The sequence below is a fragment of the Chiloscyllium plagiosum genome, unplaced genomic scaffold (assembly GCF_037043375.1).
Source record: "Chiloscyllium plagiosum isolate Xiang-an unplaced genomic scaffold, Cpla_swu_hap1 HiC_scaffold_10, whole genome shotgun sequence".
Taxonomy (NCBI): domain Eukaryota; kingdom Metazoa; phylum Chordata; class Chondrichthyes; order Orectolobiformes; family Hemiscylliidae; genus Chiloscyllium; species Chiloscyllium plagiosum.
Genome location: NW_028270148.1, coordinates 77,476,144 through 77,495,043, shown reverse-complemented (window position 1 = coordinate 77,495,043; position 18,900 = coordinate 77,476,144). Strand labels below are relative to the sequence as shown.

Here is an 18,900-nt window from a genome sequence, read left to right as displayed (position 1 = left end):
CTTGTGTTGGAGGGTTCCTAGGCGGAAGATGAGGCGTTCTTCCTCCAACCGTCGTGTTGTTGTGGTCTGGCGATTGGAGGAATCCAAAGACCTGCATATCCTTGGTGGAGTGGGAGGGGGAGTTGAAGTGTTGAGCCACAGGGTGGTTGGGTTGGTTGGCCACACAATCTGGCCAATTCACCTGCCTGGCCCATTTCTCAAAGGAAATGAAAAAGGCTTCTGCATCTTTTTCATCAAATTTTGGTAATGATTTGACATATTTGTGTTTATCCCAATCAGGTCTTTGGCTATAGTGGCTCTGCTCATCATCACTCTTCTGCTCACTAAACATATCTTCTACCTTCATTTCCATCCTTTTATGTCGGCTATCCTGTTTAATTTGCAACTTGAAGTTCAAACGCTGTCTTTTTCTTTTAGTCTTTTATCTGCTTATAACTGTAATTCAAAATGTTTCTGTTCCCTTTCTTCCTCTTCTGCCTGGGCCCTTCTTTCCTTTTCCTAACTCCAAATGTCTAATTTTCAATTTAGTTTTTTGTAACTCCACTGCACCTGACTGTTTCTGTGGTAAACCTAAATGCTTGCTTAACTCAGTTACAATTTCAGCTCTCTTCTTATCCCTAGTTAAACCCAATTCTAACCTGTTTGCTATGTCTAAAAGTATATCCTTCCTCTCTTGGCAAATTTGTGAAGCGTCTTCAAACCCCAGAACTTCTTTAGCAATGTTAAGAGCCATTTCCCTACTTTTGATTTAACCAATCACAAGTAACCAAAATAAAACACATTTTTCTCACCTAATCTTTACTTTACTACCCCAGTTTTCTTAATACTTGGATTTATGTAAGTGGGACTTGTGTTTATTGGAAAAGCACACCAGTAGAATTTTGTTCAGTTAGGGAATAGTTAGTGGTTCGAGAGAAATTGTTCAGTTTGTTAGTAGTTCTGTTAATTTGTTCACTGTTGGGGTTAAATAAATTGTTACTTGTTGCTTATAAAGGATGTTGCTTATCAGGATTTCTTTCATTTATAACAGATAGGGGATGAGAGGCAGGTTATACTAATTTTCACACTTCCTTTAACAGCTTATGAGGTGGCACGATGGCACAGTGGTTAGCACTGCTGCCTCACAATGCCAGAGACCCGGGTTCAATTTCCGCCTCAGGCAACTGTTTGTGTGGAGTTTGCACATTCTCCCCGTGTCTGCGTGGGTTTCCTCCGGGTGCTCCGGTTTCCTCCCACAGTCCAAAGATGTGCAGTTTTGGTGAATTGGCCATACTAAAATTGCCCGTAGTGTTAGATGAAGGGGTTAATGTAGGGGAATGGGTCTGGGCGGTTTGCTCTTCGGAGGGTCAGTGTGGACTTGTTGGGCCGAAGGGCCTGTTTCCACACTGTAAGTAATCTAATCTAAAAAAAAATCAGATTTAAATTTGATTGGTTTTCAGTTTCTAAGTGCTTGGTTTAAATTAATAGGCTGATTTCAAGGTAGCTACCAAAACATCAAAACAAGCCTAAAGCTTCCAACACACAGGCAATTGATACATGTTTCAATTTTAGAACTGTCTGTATATTTTCAGTTCCTTACAGACACATTTTCTATATAAATCTCCAAGCATAGAAATGCTGTCTACCTCTTAAAGAAGCCATGCACTCTTCCCCACCCGCCCTCCCTGCCCCTCCATCATTTTTACAAACAAGTTCGAGCTTCCTGCCTTCCAGTTCGTGAGTACACTACACAACTTTATAATAGTGTGCAGTTCTGGAATCCACATTAGAAAGGTTGTAACAGTACTGGAGAGATTCCAGAGAAGATTTACCAGGATGATGCCTGGGCTGGTGGATTTCACTTCTGAAGAGAGATTGGATAGATTGTAGTTGTTTTCCTCCGAGAATACTAGATTGAGAGGGACATGATTGAGATTTGCAAAATTATGAAGAGCATAGCTAGAGCAGACAGGAAGAAATCTTTCCCTTTGATAGAAGGATCAGTGTCTAGAGAGTATAAATTTAAGGTAAAGGGAAAAAGATTTAAAGGGGATAGAACATACAGGTCATTCTGCTATGACGTTGATGCGAAATCGCTATAAGGTGATTGACAAATTGGAGATACTGTTCCTAAAGTGTGAACTTTTAAAGCATGTATTGGTTATAATATGTTTCTGGCCCCAACAGTTTGAATGGTGCTACTTATAACACAGGATTGCATGAGAACAGAACTACCATGTTATACCAGAACTGACTGTTGAATGGTACAACATAGGAACGGGCCCTTTGGCCCACAATGTTGTGTCAAACATGATGCCAAATTAAACTAATTATTTCTGCCTGCCTTTTGTCCATAGTCCCCCCATTCCTCGCATATTCATGTACTTATCTAAAAGCCGCTGAAATGCCATCACCATCCCTGGCAGCACATTCCAGACTCCTACCACTCACCGTTAAAGATCCTGCCCCTCATATCTCCTTTGAACATTCCCCCTCTCACCTTAAATGCATATCCTATAGTATTAGACATTTTGACTCTGCGAAAAAAGGTCGACAGTCAGAATCGATCTGTGCATCTCACAATTTTATAGACATCTATCAAGTCACCCCTCAGCCTCTACTGCTCCAGAGAAAACAACTTGAATTTTTCTCCTTATGGCTCATATCCTCTAATCCAGATAGCAATCTAGTAAACGTCTTCTGCACTCTCTCCAAAGCATGCCCGTCTTTCACCTTCAATTCTGCAATCTCCCCATAATTAACGCTCAATCTTGCAACCTGATTTCGGCATAAATTCTGCAACACCCCCTCCATTTCCCACAGCCTCTATGTCCTCTTCAATCCTGCAACCCATCTCTCCTCACTGATTCCACAAACCCTCCCCATCAATCCCACAACAACTCCATTGCTCCACAATCCCACAAACCCACTAAATCCATTCCAATCCCACAATCACAAGCCCCCATCTTTTACCTCACCTGACAATTTTTTTTTCTGGAATGAGAAACTTTGGTAACACAGCTTGGTGAAGTTGTGACATTTTTCCTTGAAGAAGAAAAAGTCAAGAGGAGATTTGATTAATATATTCAATATCCTGAAGGGTCTGAAAAGTAGACAGGAGTAAAACCTTTTGCTCAGATGTAGGAATGATGTGGAGGTGCCGGTGTTGGACTGTGGTGGACAAAGTTAAAAATCTCACAATACCAGGTTATAGTCCAACAGGTTTATTTGGAAGTACAAGTACGCAAACCTTTATCCAAAATGCTCAGGACCAGCTAGTTTTTGAAATTCAGAATTTTGATGGTGAAATTTAAAAGTGACTTAGCAAACAGCAGACTCACTGTGAGTACTACGGGCCCTGAAATAGAATTGAGGCCTGCCAGTGCTGGGCCATTGCCACCCCCTGGCGTTATATCTGAGTGACACGCATCGAGTGGGTGTGGAGTTGGATTAACTGTTTGCATGCCACACAAGCTTGTTAATGAGATGAAAACTTCACAAAATCCTTCAGATTTTGGAGCTTTTCAGATTTCGGAATTTCAGATAAAGGGTTGTCTACCTGTACTAGTTTTCAGAATGCTGCTCCTTCATCTGGTAACTAGTGGGGCATATATTAAGATGATATATTGAGCAAATCTAAATTGCTGTTAAGTCTTTCATCATTTCAAATGGTTTGCAGGTTTTGGTTATACATTAATGAACTGAAACCTGCAACCCATCCTAAAAGATGAAAAATTTAATAGCAATCTAGGTTTGTTCAATATATCATTTGAATTGCATGACACTGTGATTTTACTTTAAATTCTGTGTCTTATGAACCTACCCCACTAGTTATTTGATGGAGGAGCAGCACTGTGACGGCTAGTATTTTTAAATAAACCTGTTGGACTATAACCTGGTGTTGTGTGATTTTTTAGTAGATGTAGGGATCAAGAGCAAGAGAGCACAGATTTAAGGAAATTGACCAAAATAAAGATATCTGAGGAAAATCTTCTTCTCACGGTAATTACGATGCATTACTTGAGCGTGTGATGAAAGCACACTTAATTGCATCATTCAAGAAAGAATTGGATTATTATCTGAAATGGAAGTATATGCAGGGTTACAAGGAGGCAGAGAAATGGTACTGGGTGACTTTTTTTATGTGTGCAAGCATGATGCTTTAAATTGCCTGCAGTTTTGTTAATAACTATAACATGATTAACCAAAACCAAGCGTTGATGTATAGAGGATCTTGTGATTCCTGTAAGTAGCCATGCAGATAAATAGGATGGTAAAGAAGACATATGACATGCTTGCCTTTATTGAGTACAAGAGTCAGGATGTCACATTGCAGCTTTATAAGACTTTGGTTAGGGTACACTTAAGGGTATTACATGCAATTCGAGTCACCACATTACAGGAAGAGGCTTTGGAGAGGGTGCAGAAGAATACCAGGATGCTGCCTGGATTAGAGGGTATGAGCTATAAGGAAAGGCTAGAAAAACTCAAGTTGTTTTCTCTGGAGCGGCGGGGGCTAAAGGAAGACTTGTTAGAAGTCTCTAAAATTATGAGATACATAGTTGGGATTGACAATCAGAATCTTTTTCCTTGAGATTTGAAATGTCTGATACCAGGGGGCATTCATTTAATGTAAGGGGAGGAAAGTTCAAAGGAGATGTGAAGGGCAAGTTTTTTACATAAATAGTGGTAGGACTCTGGAATGTGCTGCCAGAGTTGGTGATGAAGGCTGATTCCACAGGAGCGTTTAAGGACATTTAGATCAGTGTTTGAATATGCAAGGAATAGAGCGATATGGACCAAGGGCAAGCAGAAGGGATGAGTTTAATTTGGCATCATGTTCAGCACAACAGTCTGTGCCAAAGGGCCCGTTCCTGTTCTATGTTCAAAGAATTGTATTTATTCCTGCTGGATAGAGAAGGCTTGGAAATGTTACATAAGATTTTCAAATTAATAATGAACCAGGACAGTGCCTTAGCATGTATCTTCAGGTTTTATCGTGTTGTCTGAAAATCCAGAATTACAATCACTATGATGTAACTATTCTATCAGCCCATCAAGTCAGGAGCCATTTAGTGGTACCAGGCCTAGATTTAGCTAGGCCAGTTAGAAATCATTGATTTTTGCAATTAATCTGGAATCAAACGTAGGACATTGTGGTTAAACATGGCAGATTTCCTTTTGCAAGGACATTTGTGTACTTGGGTGCTCACTACAGTTTGGTCATTAGTCTGCAACAATCTTTTTATTCCAAGATTTTTTTTTAACTGTGTCTAAATTCCCCAGTGGCTGTAGATTTTGGATACTCAGGCCCAGCCATTCGCTGGCTGTGGTTATTAATCAGGGTTGAACAATATGCTCGGAAATATGTCATAGTTTATAATTTTTTTTGCATCATGGATGATTGTCAGTTGCAAGCCTTGACTATACAGTGTTATGAAGTTGAAGGTGTGTACTGTACCTTTAAGAGAGAGTGAATGCTGTTCTGAACTGAGAGCTTACAAACACCTGTGTATGTGACAAGATGACAGTCCTAGATTGTACTGGAAAATTGAAAATATATAACATTTGACTGTGAACTGGATACCTGAGTTTTGTTGGCTAATGGACAACAGTTTGAATTTAACCAGTCAGTTTAAATTATGCTGCAGGATACTAAATCCCAATCGAGTTTGAATTTATTGTTTTGCCACCATTGAGACAGAAACGCAGGGAGAGCTAACATCTTGCTCTCCAAGAAATTAGGAAGCATTCTATCAAAGGTACCTTTGCATATGAAACATACTCGCAGTAAAAAGAAAGATGGCCCAGGGAGATCCATAGCCAGAAGAGGGAAGACAGGAGAAGACAGCAGCTATGTAGTTTTGGAATTAAGTTGATGTAATTTTAATAAGTCTTATTGGAACAGCATTTTCTTATAGAATTGGAGGCAGATAATAAGCAATTAAAAGAAAGAGGGGCTTAGAATTGTGAATAGTTATTTAATGTTCACTTATAGAGTTAAAAAAGGAGGTTAATTTCTTTAAATAGTGGAATTTGTGAGTTCTCTGTCATTCATATTTTAACAGATTATGAGGTGAGATGAGCTTTTCTGGGTGATTGGTTTAATTAACAGAGGGGTTCATCTCCATGACATAACAACAGTGAATAGATTTTTTTAAGTAAGAGCATTTTAGAAAGATATTAAGTCTAAAACTAACCTTTTTCTTTCCTCTTGAGACTGCCTTTATTGTCGACGAAATTAGTGGCATTATTAAAGAGGTAAGATGGTATTGAGAATAATTCAGTTCTATCTAAATTTTTAACACTTAGCTGTGAAAACTTATCAGTTTTCTATTACTTGCAGTCAATAGAGGCTGCAATTGGTGGAAATGCATATCAGCCTAGCAGAGTTAGTCAGTGGACAACAAGTGTGGTGGAACTGTGTCTGAGTCAACTCACTAAGCTGGGAAAACCCTTCAAGTATATTGGTAAGTGTTAAGAATAATTGGATGACTCAATGAGACAGAAGTATACTTCGCCATCGTATTTAGTACTTGTGACCCTAGTATAAAGTTGCACTAGCTCTGCAAATGTCTTGCAACACATCCTTAGTGTTGCTTAATTGCTATGTTATTAATAAGGACTTGTTGACTCTTTGTAGCAGTATAGGAAGACAGTAAAGAGAGTATGAGAAGACAGTATTAACTGACATGACATAAATCAGTGAATTGTCTTTAGACATTTAAATAGTGTATGTGGTTTAAAAAAAAAGGAAGGCTGATTAGAGAAGGCTGGTTAGTGCCATAAATGTTTAATCAGCGAGCAACCCATATTAGGATTAGTTTTGACCAATGGCTTTGGATAATTACTGACCTCATAGTGAAAACACTCCACATTTTAAACAAGAGAAGCATGTGTCTAAGACTCCTAATTTGAATTTGCATGAGAGCAGAGCTGGTGAAAGTGAACTGTCAATTTTGGTTAAGGAATAGGTCATTAGAGATGCATCAACAAACATTTATGGGGATATTCCAGAAAGCACGGAATAGATGCATTCCACCAATAGTCATAGTCATAGTCATAGTGATAGTCATAGTCATTGAGTGATACATGGAAACAGACCCTTTGGGTCATATTGACCATAATCCCAAACAAACTAGTCTCACCTGCCTGCACTTGGTCCACATCCCTCCAAATATTTCTTATTCACGTACTTATCTAAATTTCTTTAAACTTTTTATCTGTATCCACATCCACCACTTCCTCTGGGAGTTCATTCCACACGTGAACCACTCTCTGCGTAAAATAATTGCCCCTCATTATCTTTTGAAATATTTCTCCGCTCCTGTTAAAAATATGTCCCCTGGTTTTAAAATCCCCCACCCTCGGCAAAAGACACCTGTCATTCATCTTATCTATGCCCTTCATGATTTTGTAAACATCTATAAGATCACCTCTCAGTCCAGTGAAAAAAGTCCCAGACTATCCAGCCCCTCCTTATAACTCAAGCCTTCCACTTTTGGCAACATCCTGGTAAATCTTTTCTGAAGCCTCTCCTTCCTATAATGGGCAACCAGAATTAGACACCGAAGAGGCCTCTTCTCAGTATTCTAAATGTTGTCTAAAGCTGCATGGCAGTTAGCTTAACTTCTGTCATAGGGAAAATTTTAGAAGCTATTATTAGAGACTATTATTTAAAAAAATACAGAGCATTGATAAATTCAAAGCAAACATGTGGATCAACATGGTTTTGTCAAAGGTAAATCATATTTAACTTTAAAAGTAACTTGCGATGAAGATAAAGGGGAACCAGTGATTGTTTTGTACACAAACATAGGTAGCAAAGTGACTTGTAAGGTGGACATTAGGAACCTACATAGGTTAAGTGAGTGGGCAAAGATCTGCCGAGTGGAATGTAATGTGGGAAAATATGAAATTGTCCGTTTTGACAGAAAGAGTAAAAAAGAAGCATATCACCTAAGTAGTAAGAGATTACAGAGCTCTGAAATGCAGGAGATCTGGGTGTCACAGTGCAGGTACAGCAAGTAATCAGGTAAGTTATGCTTCACTTAAAGAGACCAGAGCTGAACAGGAGCAAACAGAGAGCAGCCTGAGAAGGTTAGAAAATGTAAAAATTTACCGTGTGGATTTGGGACCTACGCTTCGGGACCAAAGCTGAGTGGGAACGAACGGAGAGCAGTCTGGGAAAGTAAGAGTTTCCAATTCGGTAGAAGTTTTGACTGAGGCGAAACTGAAAAGTGACATCATGGGAGGGCTATGATTTGATTGACTAAAAAAAGGGGGTCTGCTAAATTTGAATTTGTGTTAAATTGAATCTTGTTAATTTCTTGGTTACAACTTACATAAGCAGAGATACAAAAACGGTTAAAAATTTTTTAAAAATTCAAAACTAATGAAATAAAATAAGGATGGGTGATGTGTTGTTTCTGCATGATGTGGGAGCTGGTCGACCCCATTGTGGTTCGCAGTGACCACTTTTGTCGTAAATGTTGGTTGCTGAAAGAAGTCCGGCTCAGAGTTGATGAGTTAGAGTCTGACCTTCAAACATCGCGACACATTAGGAAGGGGGAGAGTTATCTGGATGCTGTGTTTCAGGAGACAGTCACACCCCTTAGACTAACTAACTCAAATTCAGCCAGTTGTCAGGGACAGGAGGCTGTGAGTGAGGCATGGAGAGAGGGATCCAGGAGGTAGATTTGCAGAAACATCAGCCCGTGTCCTTGTCCAACAGGTTCAAGAATTTTGTTCCCTGTATGGATGGGAATGGAGACTGCAGGGAGGATGAGCCGACTGACAGTAGCACTATGGTGCAGGGAGAAGTTCAAGTCGAGAGAGAGCAGAGAAATGTTGTTGTAATTGGGTCAGTATAGTTAGAGACATAGACACTGTTCTCTGTGACCAGAATGAAGAGTCCCGACGGTTGTGTTGCCTGCCTGGTGCTCACGTTCGGGATATCTCATCTGGGCTACAGAGGAACTTGGGGTGGGAGGATGAAGATTCAGTAGTCGTGATCCACGTAGGTATACCAACGACAAGAGATAAAACTAGAGCCGAGGGCAGTATGAACAGCTAAGGGAGTATGAGCAGCTAGGCAGAACCAATAAGGTAAAACTCTCTGGATTACTACCTGAGCCATGAGCTAATTGGCACAGGGTCAATAAGATTGAACAGGTAAGTGCATGGCTCAAAGATTGGTTTGGGAGAAATAGGTTTGAAATGGGACACTGGCACCGGTGAGGAAGAATGGACTACTTCCAATGGGACGGACTTCATCTGAACCATGCTGGGATCAGAGTCCTAGTGAATCGCATAACGAGGGCTGTAGACTGGGCTTTAAATTAAATAGAGAGGGAGGGCTCATTAATAGGGGAAATTAGAAAACCCATATTGAAGGAGGAGGTAAGAGTGCAGAACTCAGGAGAGGTTATTAAAATCTCCAGCACAGACACAAATAGGAAAGAGTGTGCAAACTTCAAGCATATTGGATGAATGAATGACAATGATTAGATTCCCTACAGTGTGGAAACAGGCCCTTTTGGCTCAACAAATCCACACCGCCCCCTCCGAAGAATCCACATCCCCCTCTGACAAATGCATCTAACACTATGGGCAATTTAGCATGGCCAATTCACCTGACCACATCTTTGGACTGTGGGAGGAAACCGGAGCACCCAGAGGAAACCCACGCAGACACGGGGAGAATGTGCAAACTCCATACAGACAGTCACCCAAGCTAGAATCAAACCTGGGACCCTGGTGCTGGGAGGCAGCAGTGCTAACCACTGAGCCACTGTGCTGCTGAAGAAGGATGGTTAAAACAGGACTGAAGGTATTATATCTGGAAGCAAGCAGTATCAGGAATAAGTTAAGTGAGTTTGTAGGGTAGTTCAAAATTGGCAGCTATGATGTAGGGGGCATTACTGAGATGTGGCTGCAAGGGGATCCGGATTGGGAGCTGAATATAGAACATGGAACATTAAGGTGCAGTACACGCCCTTTGGCCCTCGATATTGCGCCAACCTGTGAAACAAATCTGAAGCCCATCCAAGCTACACTATTCCGTTATCATTCATATGTTTATCCAATGACCATTTAAATGCTATAAAGTTGGCGAGTCTACTACTGTTGCAGGCAAGGCATTCCACGCCTTTGAATACTCAAGGGTATACATCCTATCGAAAAGATAGGCAGGTGGACAGAGAAGGTGGGGTTGCCTTATTAGTAAGAAATTAAATTAAATCAATAGTAAGAAACAAAGTAGGGTCAGATGGTGTAGAATCTGTGTGGGTACAATTAAGGAAAAGCCGAGGTAAAAACACCATAGTTGGAGTTATGTGCAGGCCTCCAAAAAGTAGTCAGGAGCTAGGGCACCAGAAAGGAAAGGGGGAGAATAGGAGAGCATTAGTGATAGGAGATTCAATGGTCGTGAATGAGACTTTTGGACGGTATGTTGCATCTCAGATGCCAGGGTCAGGGATGTCTCAGACCAAGTCTACAAGATTCTTAAGGGGATGGGTAAGCGAGCAGCTAGAAGTCGCGGTACATATCGGTACCAGTGACACAAGGGATGAGGACCTCAAAAGTGAATATAGGAAGTTAGTTTGGAAGCTAGAAGGCAGAACAAGCAAAGTAGTAATCTCAGGGTTGCTACTGGTGCCACGGGTTTGTGAGACTATGAACAGAGAGCGAATGCAGCTGAACACATGGCTGCAGAGCTGGTGTAGAAGCTGGCTTCAGATAAGTAGATCATTAGGATACCTTCTGGAGAAAGTGGGACCTGTACAAGGAGGACAGGTTGCACCTGAACTGGAGTGGTACCAATATCCTGGGCGGGACGTTTGCTAGAGCTCTTTCGGACTGTTTAAACTAGTTTGGCAGGGGGATGGGAACCATAGCTACGGATCAGAGGATGGGGTAGCTAGTAAACAGGCAGATACAACAAGCAGTCTGTGAGGAAGGATAGACAGTCTATAGGGCAACGTTGCAGTCAGTGTGATGGGTTGAAGTGTGTTTATTTTGACGCAGGAAGTGTCAGGAATAACGGTGATGAACTTGGAGTATCAATCAGTACTTGGAACTACAGTGGTGTGGCCATTATGGAGACTTGGATATTACTGGGGCAGGAATGGTTGTTGGATATTCCAAAGTTTACATGTTTCAAAAGGAATAGGAAGGGAGGTAAAAGAGGCTGCAGAAAGGCATGTTGTTAAGAAGGGTTTGTCTACTGAGTCAGTATGGGTGGAAGTCAGAAACAGGGAAGGAGCAGTCACTTTATTGGGAGTTTTCTATAGATACCTCAATAGCAAAGTGCCACAGAGGAGCAGATTGGGAAGCAGATTTTGGAAAGGTATAGAAGTAACAGGATTGTCATAGTGTCATGGTTATCATGGGGTGACTTCAACTTCCCTAATACTGATTGGAACCTCCTTAGTGGAAATAGTTTGGATGGAGTGGATTTTGTCAGGTGTGTCCAGGAAGGATTCCTGACTCAATATGTACATAGACTGAGTAGAGGGGAGGCCATACTGGATTTGGTGCATAGCAACGAACTACGTCAATTGTCAGATCTCTTGGTGAGAGAGCATTTTTGTGATAGTGATCACAACTCCCTGATGGTCACCTGAAGATCTGAGGCCAAATGTCCTCAGCAGTCTGACTCAAGATTGGATATAGACAGACTCTAATCTCACACTTTTAATGCATTGTCTGAGCTGAGATATCGGACTTTTTTGTAAAACCTTAGTTATCTTGAGGATGTGACTTAAAAGAAGTTCTGTGATTTAAATATTAATGAACTGAAATCTGCAATCCATTCTAAAAGATGAAAGACTTAACAGCAATCTAGGTTTGTTCAATATATCATTTCAGTTGCATGACTCTGTAATATTTTGCTAAAAATTCTGTGTAATATGATCCTGCTCCACAGCTACGTGATGAAGGAGCAGCGCTCCGACAGCTATTGCTTCCAAATAAACCTTTCGGACTATAACCTGGTGTTGTGTGATTTTTAACTAGAAAAGGCAAAGTTACAGTGATCATGGGGGATTTCAATATGTGGGTGGACTGGGAAAATCAGGTTGGTTGTGGATTGCAAGAAAAAGGGTATTTGTGAAATGTCTACAAATGGCTTTTTAAAGCAGCTTGTGGTGGAGCCTACGAGGGATAGGCAATAACTGGATTAGTGTTGTGCAATGAGGCAGACTTAATAAGGGAGCTTAAGGTGAAGGAACCCTTAGGAGGCAGTAATCATAATAGGATTGAATTTACTCTGCAATTTGAGATGGAGAAGATAGAATCAGAGGTAACAGTATTACAGCTGAATAAAGGCAGCTACTGAAGCATGAAGCTTAGCAGGAAAGACAGTGGAACAGCAATGGCATTTTTTCGGAGTAATTCAGGAAAGACAGCAAAGAAGCATGGTACAGGGAGGATGAGGCAACCATGGCTGATTAGGGAAGTCAGGGATAGCAGAAAAGCAAAAGAGAAAGCATAAAATGTGGCAAAGGACAGTGGTAAACCAGAGGATTAGGAAGCTTCCACAGGCCAACAGAGGGCAACAGGAATGAAATAAGGGGGGAGAAGATGTTAAACGAGGGTAAGCTAGCCAGTAATATAAAGGAAGACCAGAGGGGAGGCCATTTTGGATTTGGTACTCGGTAATGAACCGGGACAAGAGATGGGCTTGTTAGTGGGTGAACATTTTGGTGATGGTGACCACAATTCTGTGACTTTCACCTTGGTTATGGAGAGAGATAGGTGGGTGCAACAGGGTAGGTTTTACAATTGGGGGAAGGGTAATTACGATGCTGTAAGACAGGATCTGAGGAGCATAAGTTGGGAGCATAGGCTGTCAGGGAAGGATGTCGTGGAAATGTGGAACTTTTTCAAGGAACAGATACAACGTGTCCTTGATATGTATGTACCTGTCAGGCAGGAAAGAAATGGTCGTGTGAGGGAACCTTGGTTGACGAGGGAGGTTGAATGTCTTGTAAAGAGGAAGAAGGAGGCTTACATAAGGTTGAGGAAACAGGGTTCAGACAGAACAGTGGAGAGATACAGGATAGCCAGAAGGAACCTGAAGAAAGGGATTAGGAGAGCTAAGAGAGGGCATGAAAAATCTTTGGCGGATAGGATCAAGGATAACCCAAAGGCATTTTATGCGTATGTGAGAAACATGAGAATGACGAGAACGAGGGTAGGTCCACTCAAGGACAGTAGTGGGAGACTGTGTATTGAGTCGGAAGAGATAGGAGAGGTCTTGAATGAGTACTTTTCTTCAGTATTTACGAATGATAGGGAATGTATTGATGAAGAGGAGAGTGTGAAATGGACTGGTAAGCTAGAGGAGATACTTGTTAGGAAGGAAGATGTGTTGGACATTTTGAACAACTTGAGGATAGACAAGTCCCCCGGGCCTGATGGGATATATCCGAGGATTATGTGGGAAGCAAGAGAGGAAATTGCAGTACCGTTGGCAATGATCTTTTCATCTTCACTGTCAATGGGGGTGGTACCAGGGGACTGGAGAGTGGCGAATGTTGTGCCCCTGTTCAAAAAAGGGAATAGGGATAACCCCGGGAATTACAGGCCAGTTAGTCTTACTTCGGTGGTAGGTAAAGTAATGGAAAGGGTACTGAGGGATAGGATTTATGAGTATCTGGAAAGGCACTGCTTGATTAGGGACAGCCAGCACGGATTTGTGAAGGGTAGGTCTTGCCTTACAAGTCTGATTTAATTCTTTGAGGAGGTGACCAAGCATGTGGATGAGGGTAGAGCAGTGGATGTAGTATACATGGATTTTAGTAAGGCATTTGATAAGGTTCCCCATGGTAGGCTTATGCGGAAAGTCAGGAGGCATGGGATAGAGGGAAATTTGGCCAATTGGATAGAAAACTGGCTAACCGGTCGAAGTCAGAGAGTGGTGGTAGATGGAAAATATTCAGCCTGGAGCCCAGTTACAAGTGGAGTTCCGCAGGGATCAGTTCTGGGTCCTCTCTGTTCGTAATTTTTATTAATGACTTGGATGAGGGAGTTGAAGGGTGGGTCAGTAAATTTGCAGATGATACGAAGATTGGTGGAGTTGTGGATAGTGAGGAGGGCTGTTGTCGGCTGCAAAGGGACTTAGATATGATGCAGAGCTGGGCTGAGGAGTGGCAGATGGAGTTCAACCCTGCCAAGTGTGAGGTTGTCCATTTTGGAAAGACAAATAAGAATGCGGAATACAGGGTTAACGGTAGGGTTCTTAGTGAGGTGGAGGAACAGAGGGATCTTGGGGTCTATGTTCATAGATCTTTGAAAGTTGCCACTCAGGTGGATAGAGCTTGTAAGAAGGCCTATGGTGTATTAGCGTTCATTAGCAGAGGGATTGAATTCAAGAGTCGTGAAGTGATGTTGCAACTGTACAGGACTTTGGTTAGGCCACATTTGGAGTACTGTGTGCAGTTCTGGTCGCCTCACTTTAGGAAAGATGTGGAAGCTTTGGAGAGGGTGCAGAGAAGATTTACCAGGATGTTGCCTGGAATGGAGAATTGGTCGTACGAGGATAGGTTGAGAGTGCTCGGCCTTTTCTCGTTGGAACGGCGAAGGATGAGGGGTGACTTGATAGAGGTTTATAAGATGATCAGAGGAATAGATAGAGTAGACAGTCAGAAACTTTTTCCCCGGGTACAACAGAGTGTTACAAAGGGACATAAATTTAAGGTGAAGGGTGGAAGGTATAGGGGAGATGTCAGGGGTGGGTTCTTTACCCAGAGAGTGGTGGGGGCATGGAATGCGCTGCCTGTGGGAGTGGTAGAGTCAGAATCTTTGGTGACCTTTAAGCGGCAATTGGATAGGTACATGGATGGGTGCTTAAGCTAGGACAAATGTTCGGCACAACATCGTGGGCCGAAGGGCCTGTTCTATGTTCTGTGTTCTAAGACTGTAAAAGTTTCTTTAGGTATGTAAAGGGCAAAAGAGAGGTAAAAGTGGACATTGGACCGCTGGAAAATGACGCTGAAGAGGTAGTAGTAGAGAACAAGGAAATGGTTGAGGAACTGAATAATTATTTTGTGTCAGTCTTTACGGTAGAAGACGTGTAATATCCCAGAAGTTGAAGAGAGTGAGAGCTGAGAATGGTGGCTATCACTAAGGAGAAAATGCTAGAAAAATTGAATGGCCTAAAGGTGGATAAATCAGCTGGACCAGATGGACTACACTCCAGAGTTGTCAGAGAGATAGCTGAAAAGATAGTGGAGGTGTTAGTGGTGATCTTTCAGGAATCGCTAGAATGAGGTAGAATACCAGAGGTCTGGAAACTCACTAACGTGACAGTTCTGTTTAAAAAGGGAGTGAGCCAAAGAGGGAAAATTATGGACTGATTAGCCTCACCTCAGTCGTGGGTAAGATCCTGGAATCCATCATGGAAGATGAGATTTCTGAATACTTGGAAGTGTATGGTAAAGTAGGGCAAAGTCAGCATAGTTTCATCAAGGGGAGGTGATGCCTGATAAATCTGCTAGAATTCTTTGAGGACATAACGAGCAGGTTAGACAAAGGAGAGCTAATGGATGTTATCTACTTGGACTTCAAGAATGCCATTGACAAGGTGACCCTTAGGAGGCTGCTGAGTAAGATAAGGGCCCATGGTGTCAAAAGCAAGGTGCTAGCATGGACAGAAGCTTAGCTGTCTGACAGAAAGCAGAGAGTTGGGATAAAAGAGGCCTTCTCAGCTAGGCAGCTGGTGACAAATGGTATTTCACAAAGCTCAGTGTTGGGACCACAGCTTTCCACTTTATACATTAATGATCTAGATGAAGGAACTGAGTCTGGCTAAGTTTGCAGACGATATAAAGATAGATAAAGGGATTGGTAGTATTGAGGAGGTGGGGAAACTGCAGATAAATTTAGACAGATTAGGAGAGTGGGCAAAGAAGTGGCAGATGGAGTACAATATGAGAAAGTGTGAGGTCATGCACTTTGGTGGGAAGCTTTGAAGGTATGAACTTTTTTTTTAAGTAGGGAGAAAATTTAGAAGCTTGAAATGTAAAGAGACTTCGAAGTTCTAGTCCAGGATTCTTTCAGCGTAAACTTGCAGGTTGAGTCAGTAGTTAGGAAGGCAAATACAGCAATGGCCTTTATTTTGAGAGGACTTGAATATAAAAGCAGGGATGTACTTTTCAGGCTCTATAAAGATCTGATCAGACCACATTCGGAGTATTGTGCACAGTTTGGGCCCCACATCTCAGGAAGGAAGTACTGGCCCTAGAGCGTGTTCAGAGGAAATTCACATGAATGGTCCCAGGAATGAAAAGATTAACAAATGAGAGACGATTGAGGACTCTCTGTTTATACTTGATGGAGTTTAGAAGCATGAGGTGGAACCTAATTGAAACATACAGACTACTGAATGGCCTGGACAGAGTAGATATTGGGAAGATGTTTCCATTGGTAGGAGAGGCAAGGATACTCTAGGCTATGGTCTCGAGAGAAGGAAAGACCTTTCGGAACGTATTTAAGGAGGAACATTTCAGCCAGAGTGGTGAATCTATGGAATTCATTGCCAAGAAGGCTGTGAAGGCAAGGACATAGAATATATTTAAGATGAAGATAGATAAGTTCTTGAATATCAAGCAGATCAAGGATTATGGGGAGAAAGTGGAAGAATGGGTTTGAGAAGCTTACGAACCAAGATTGAATGGCAGAGCAGACTTGATGAGATGAATGGACTAATTTCTGTTTCTATTTCTTATGGTCTTAAGAGTTGAGTAGTTGCTTCAATTATATGGTGTGTTGGTAAGATCGTATCTGAAGTACTGGTTCAGTATTCAGTACTGGTTATGGAAGGCTGTTAATGCTTTGGTAGCAGTTCAGAGAAGGCAGTGCAAAACATTGGCTTTGCTTTCTCTCCACAGATACTGCTAGACCGGCTAAGTTTCTCCTGCTGTTTCTGTTTTTGTTTACCAGTGGAATATTTGGAATGTGCGGAATGCCTTATTAAGGAATGCTAGATGGCTAGACCTGTATCCTCTGGAGGTGACTTAATTGAATCATCTAAAATTCTGGGTAGACTTGAACGGGTGAATGTTAAAAGCATGTTTTCTCTTGTAGGAGAATCAAGAACTATTTTAAAAATAAGATGTTGCCCATTTAAGACAAAGATGATAAACATTTTTTCTCTGAAGGTTGTTGCGAAACTTCTAAATATTTTTAAAGCGAAATAGATAGATTCTTGATTACAAAGGAGCTGTAAGGTTATTAGGGGTATGCAGCAAAGTAGAGTTAAGATAAAATGAGATCAACTGTGATCTTATTGAATGGTGGAGCAGAATCGAAGGGCCCCTGTGCCACGCTTGTTTCTTGTTCATATTGTAATGATTCTGCTCCTTTAATAAGGTATGTTGGGGGGATCTAAGATGGCGATGATCTGAGAAGATCACACTGCAGAGCTTCGCATTGCAGCAGGAGCAGGACGGTCCTTTAACCCACCCAGCCCAGGTCATCACGATTTCTTGGGGCGTTGGAAAGATTGTGAAACCCCAAGAAACATTTCAAAATTGACTTACCTGTATTTTCAGCTGTCCAGAAATGCCTAAAAAGGGAGGAGGCGCATCTGAGGCCGGGCCTGCAGCTCAGCCTGCAGCAGCCTCGGAGCCGATTACTCTCCAGGACCTGGTGAACCAGCTCTCGAAATCTCACGGGATGTTGGGGAAACAGATTGAAGAGAAGCTGGCTCCAGTCTCTCTCATGCTGCAGAAGCATGAGCAGCAGCTGGGAGACCTGGAGAAGAGGACGGATGAGGTGGAGCACAGGGTCACAGTAGTGGAAGCTGATGCCAGTTCATTCAAGGAAGAGATCCAAGCCCTGAAGACGCAGGTTCGTAATTTGCGTGACCAAGTGGATGATCTTGAAAACAGGGGCAGGAGAAAAAACTTTCGGATCATCGGCCTGCCTGAGGGTAAGGAAGGTGAGTGGCCTGCGGAATTTGTTGAAGATTGGCTTCCGAAATTCCTTGACTTGGAGACTGGCATGAGAGGATTGAAGATAGAGAGGGCTCACCAGGTCGCAGCACGGAGGTCGGGTCTGGGTCAAAGCCCTCGTCCTTTCCTGGTGCGGTTCCATCATTATTGGGATAAGGAGAGAGTCATGGAGGCCTCCAGACTCCAGGGGAAGGATCCAAAAGCCTTAATTTACAAGGGGTCTAAGATCATGTTTTTTCAGATCTTTTCAGCGGTGGTGATCCAGAAACGAAAATCGTTTGATGGTGTCAAGAGAAGATTGGGATTCAGTACTCCCTGAGATATCCAGCAGTGCTTCGGATCACCTTAGATGGATCCATGCATCTCTTTGACACATCGGAGATGGCAAGAGACTTTGTGGACAAACTAACCTAATTTAAACAATTGTAGTATGTATAAATATTGTTGCTTGGGTATGCATTTTTCATTCTGTAAAAGAAATGGAGGAAATCCAGTTGGAGCTTTGTTTTTCCCCTTTTATTTTCCTCTATTGATAATAATTTGGTTCAAACTATGGCGGTGGTTAAGATGTACATTTTAAATTTCTAAGTTAGGACATACCAAGGGATGGGTGGGGTATTTATTCCCTTTTTTTTAATATTGATATTCTATGGGGTGTTTATTCTTTTTAGCTTGTGCTTGCGATGTGACTCTAGCTGGGAGAAGTGAAGGTGGTTGAGATGGTTAGATGCTTATTTATGGGCAGTTCGGGATGGGTAGTTGCCCCCTCTGGGCAGGGGGTGAGTTCCCCTACTCAGTGCTATTGGCGCTTTATATGTTGGTTTGTTTTCTGGTTTTTGTTGTTTTTTATTTTTAATAATTTTGTATGTTTGTTAAATGTAGTGGTTTTAGTTTATGTAGTTTTTATATTTGGTGGACCATGCAACACTAAGGCTCAGCAATTTGTGGTTCGGGTTCCTCC

At 41.9% G+C, this 18,900-nt stretch overlaps 1 protein-coding gene across 1 annotated transcript in view; it reads left to right on the top strand.

Annotated features, from left to right (window-relative positions):
* Window positions 1–4,010: 4,010 nt before the first annotated feature.
* The window catches only part of LOC122552928 (dynein light chain Tctex-type 1-like), a 63,864-nt gene continuing 48,974 nt past the window's right edge, over window positions 4,011–18,900 (top strand). The window contains exons 1-3 of the mRNA XM_087991728.1: window positions 4,011–4,109; window positions 6,199–6,240; window positions 6,326–6,449. Coding sequence (XP_087847854.1) covers window positions 4,011–4,109; window positions 6,199–6,240; window positions 6,326–6,449 — 265 coding nt within the window. The remainder of the gene's footprint in view (window positions 4,110–6,198; window positions 6,241–6,325; window positions 6,450–18,900) is intronic.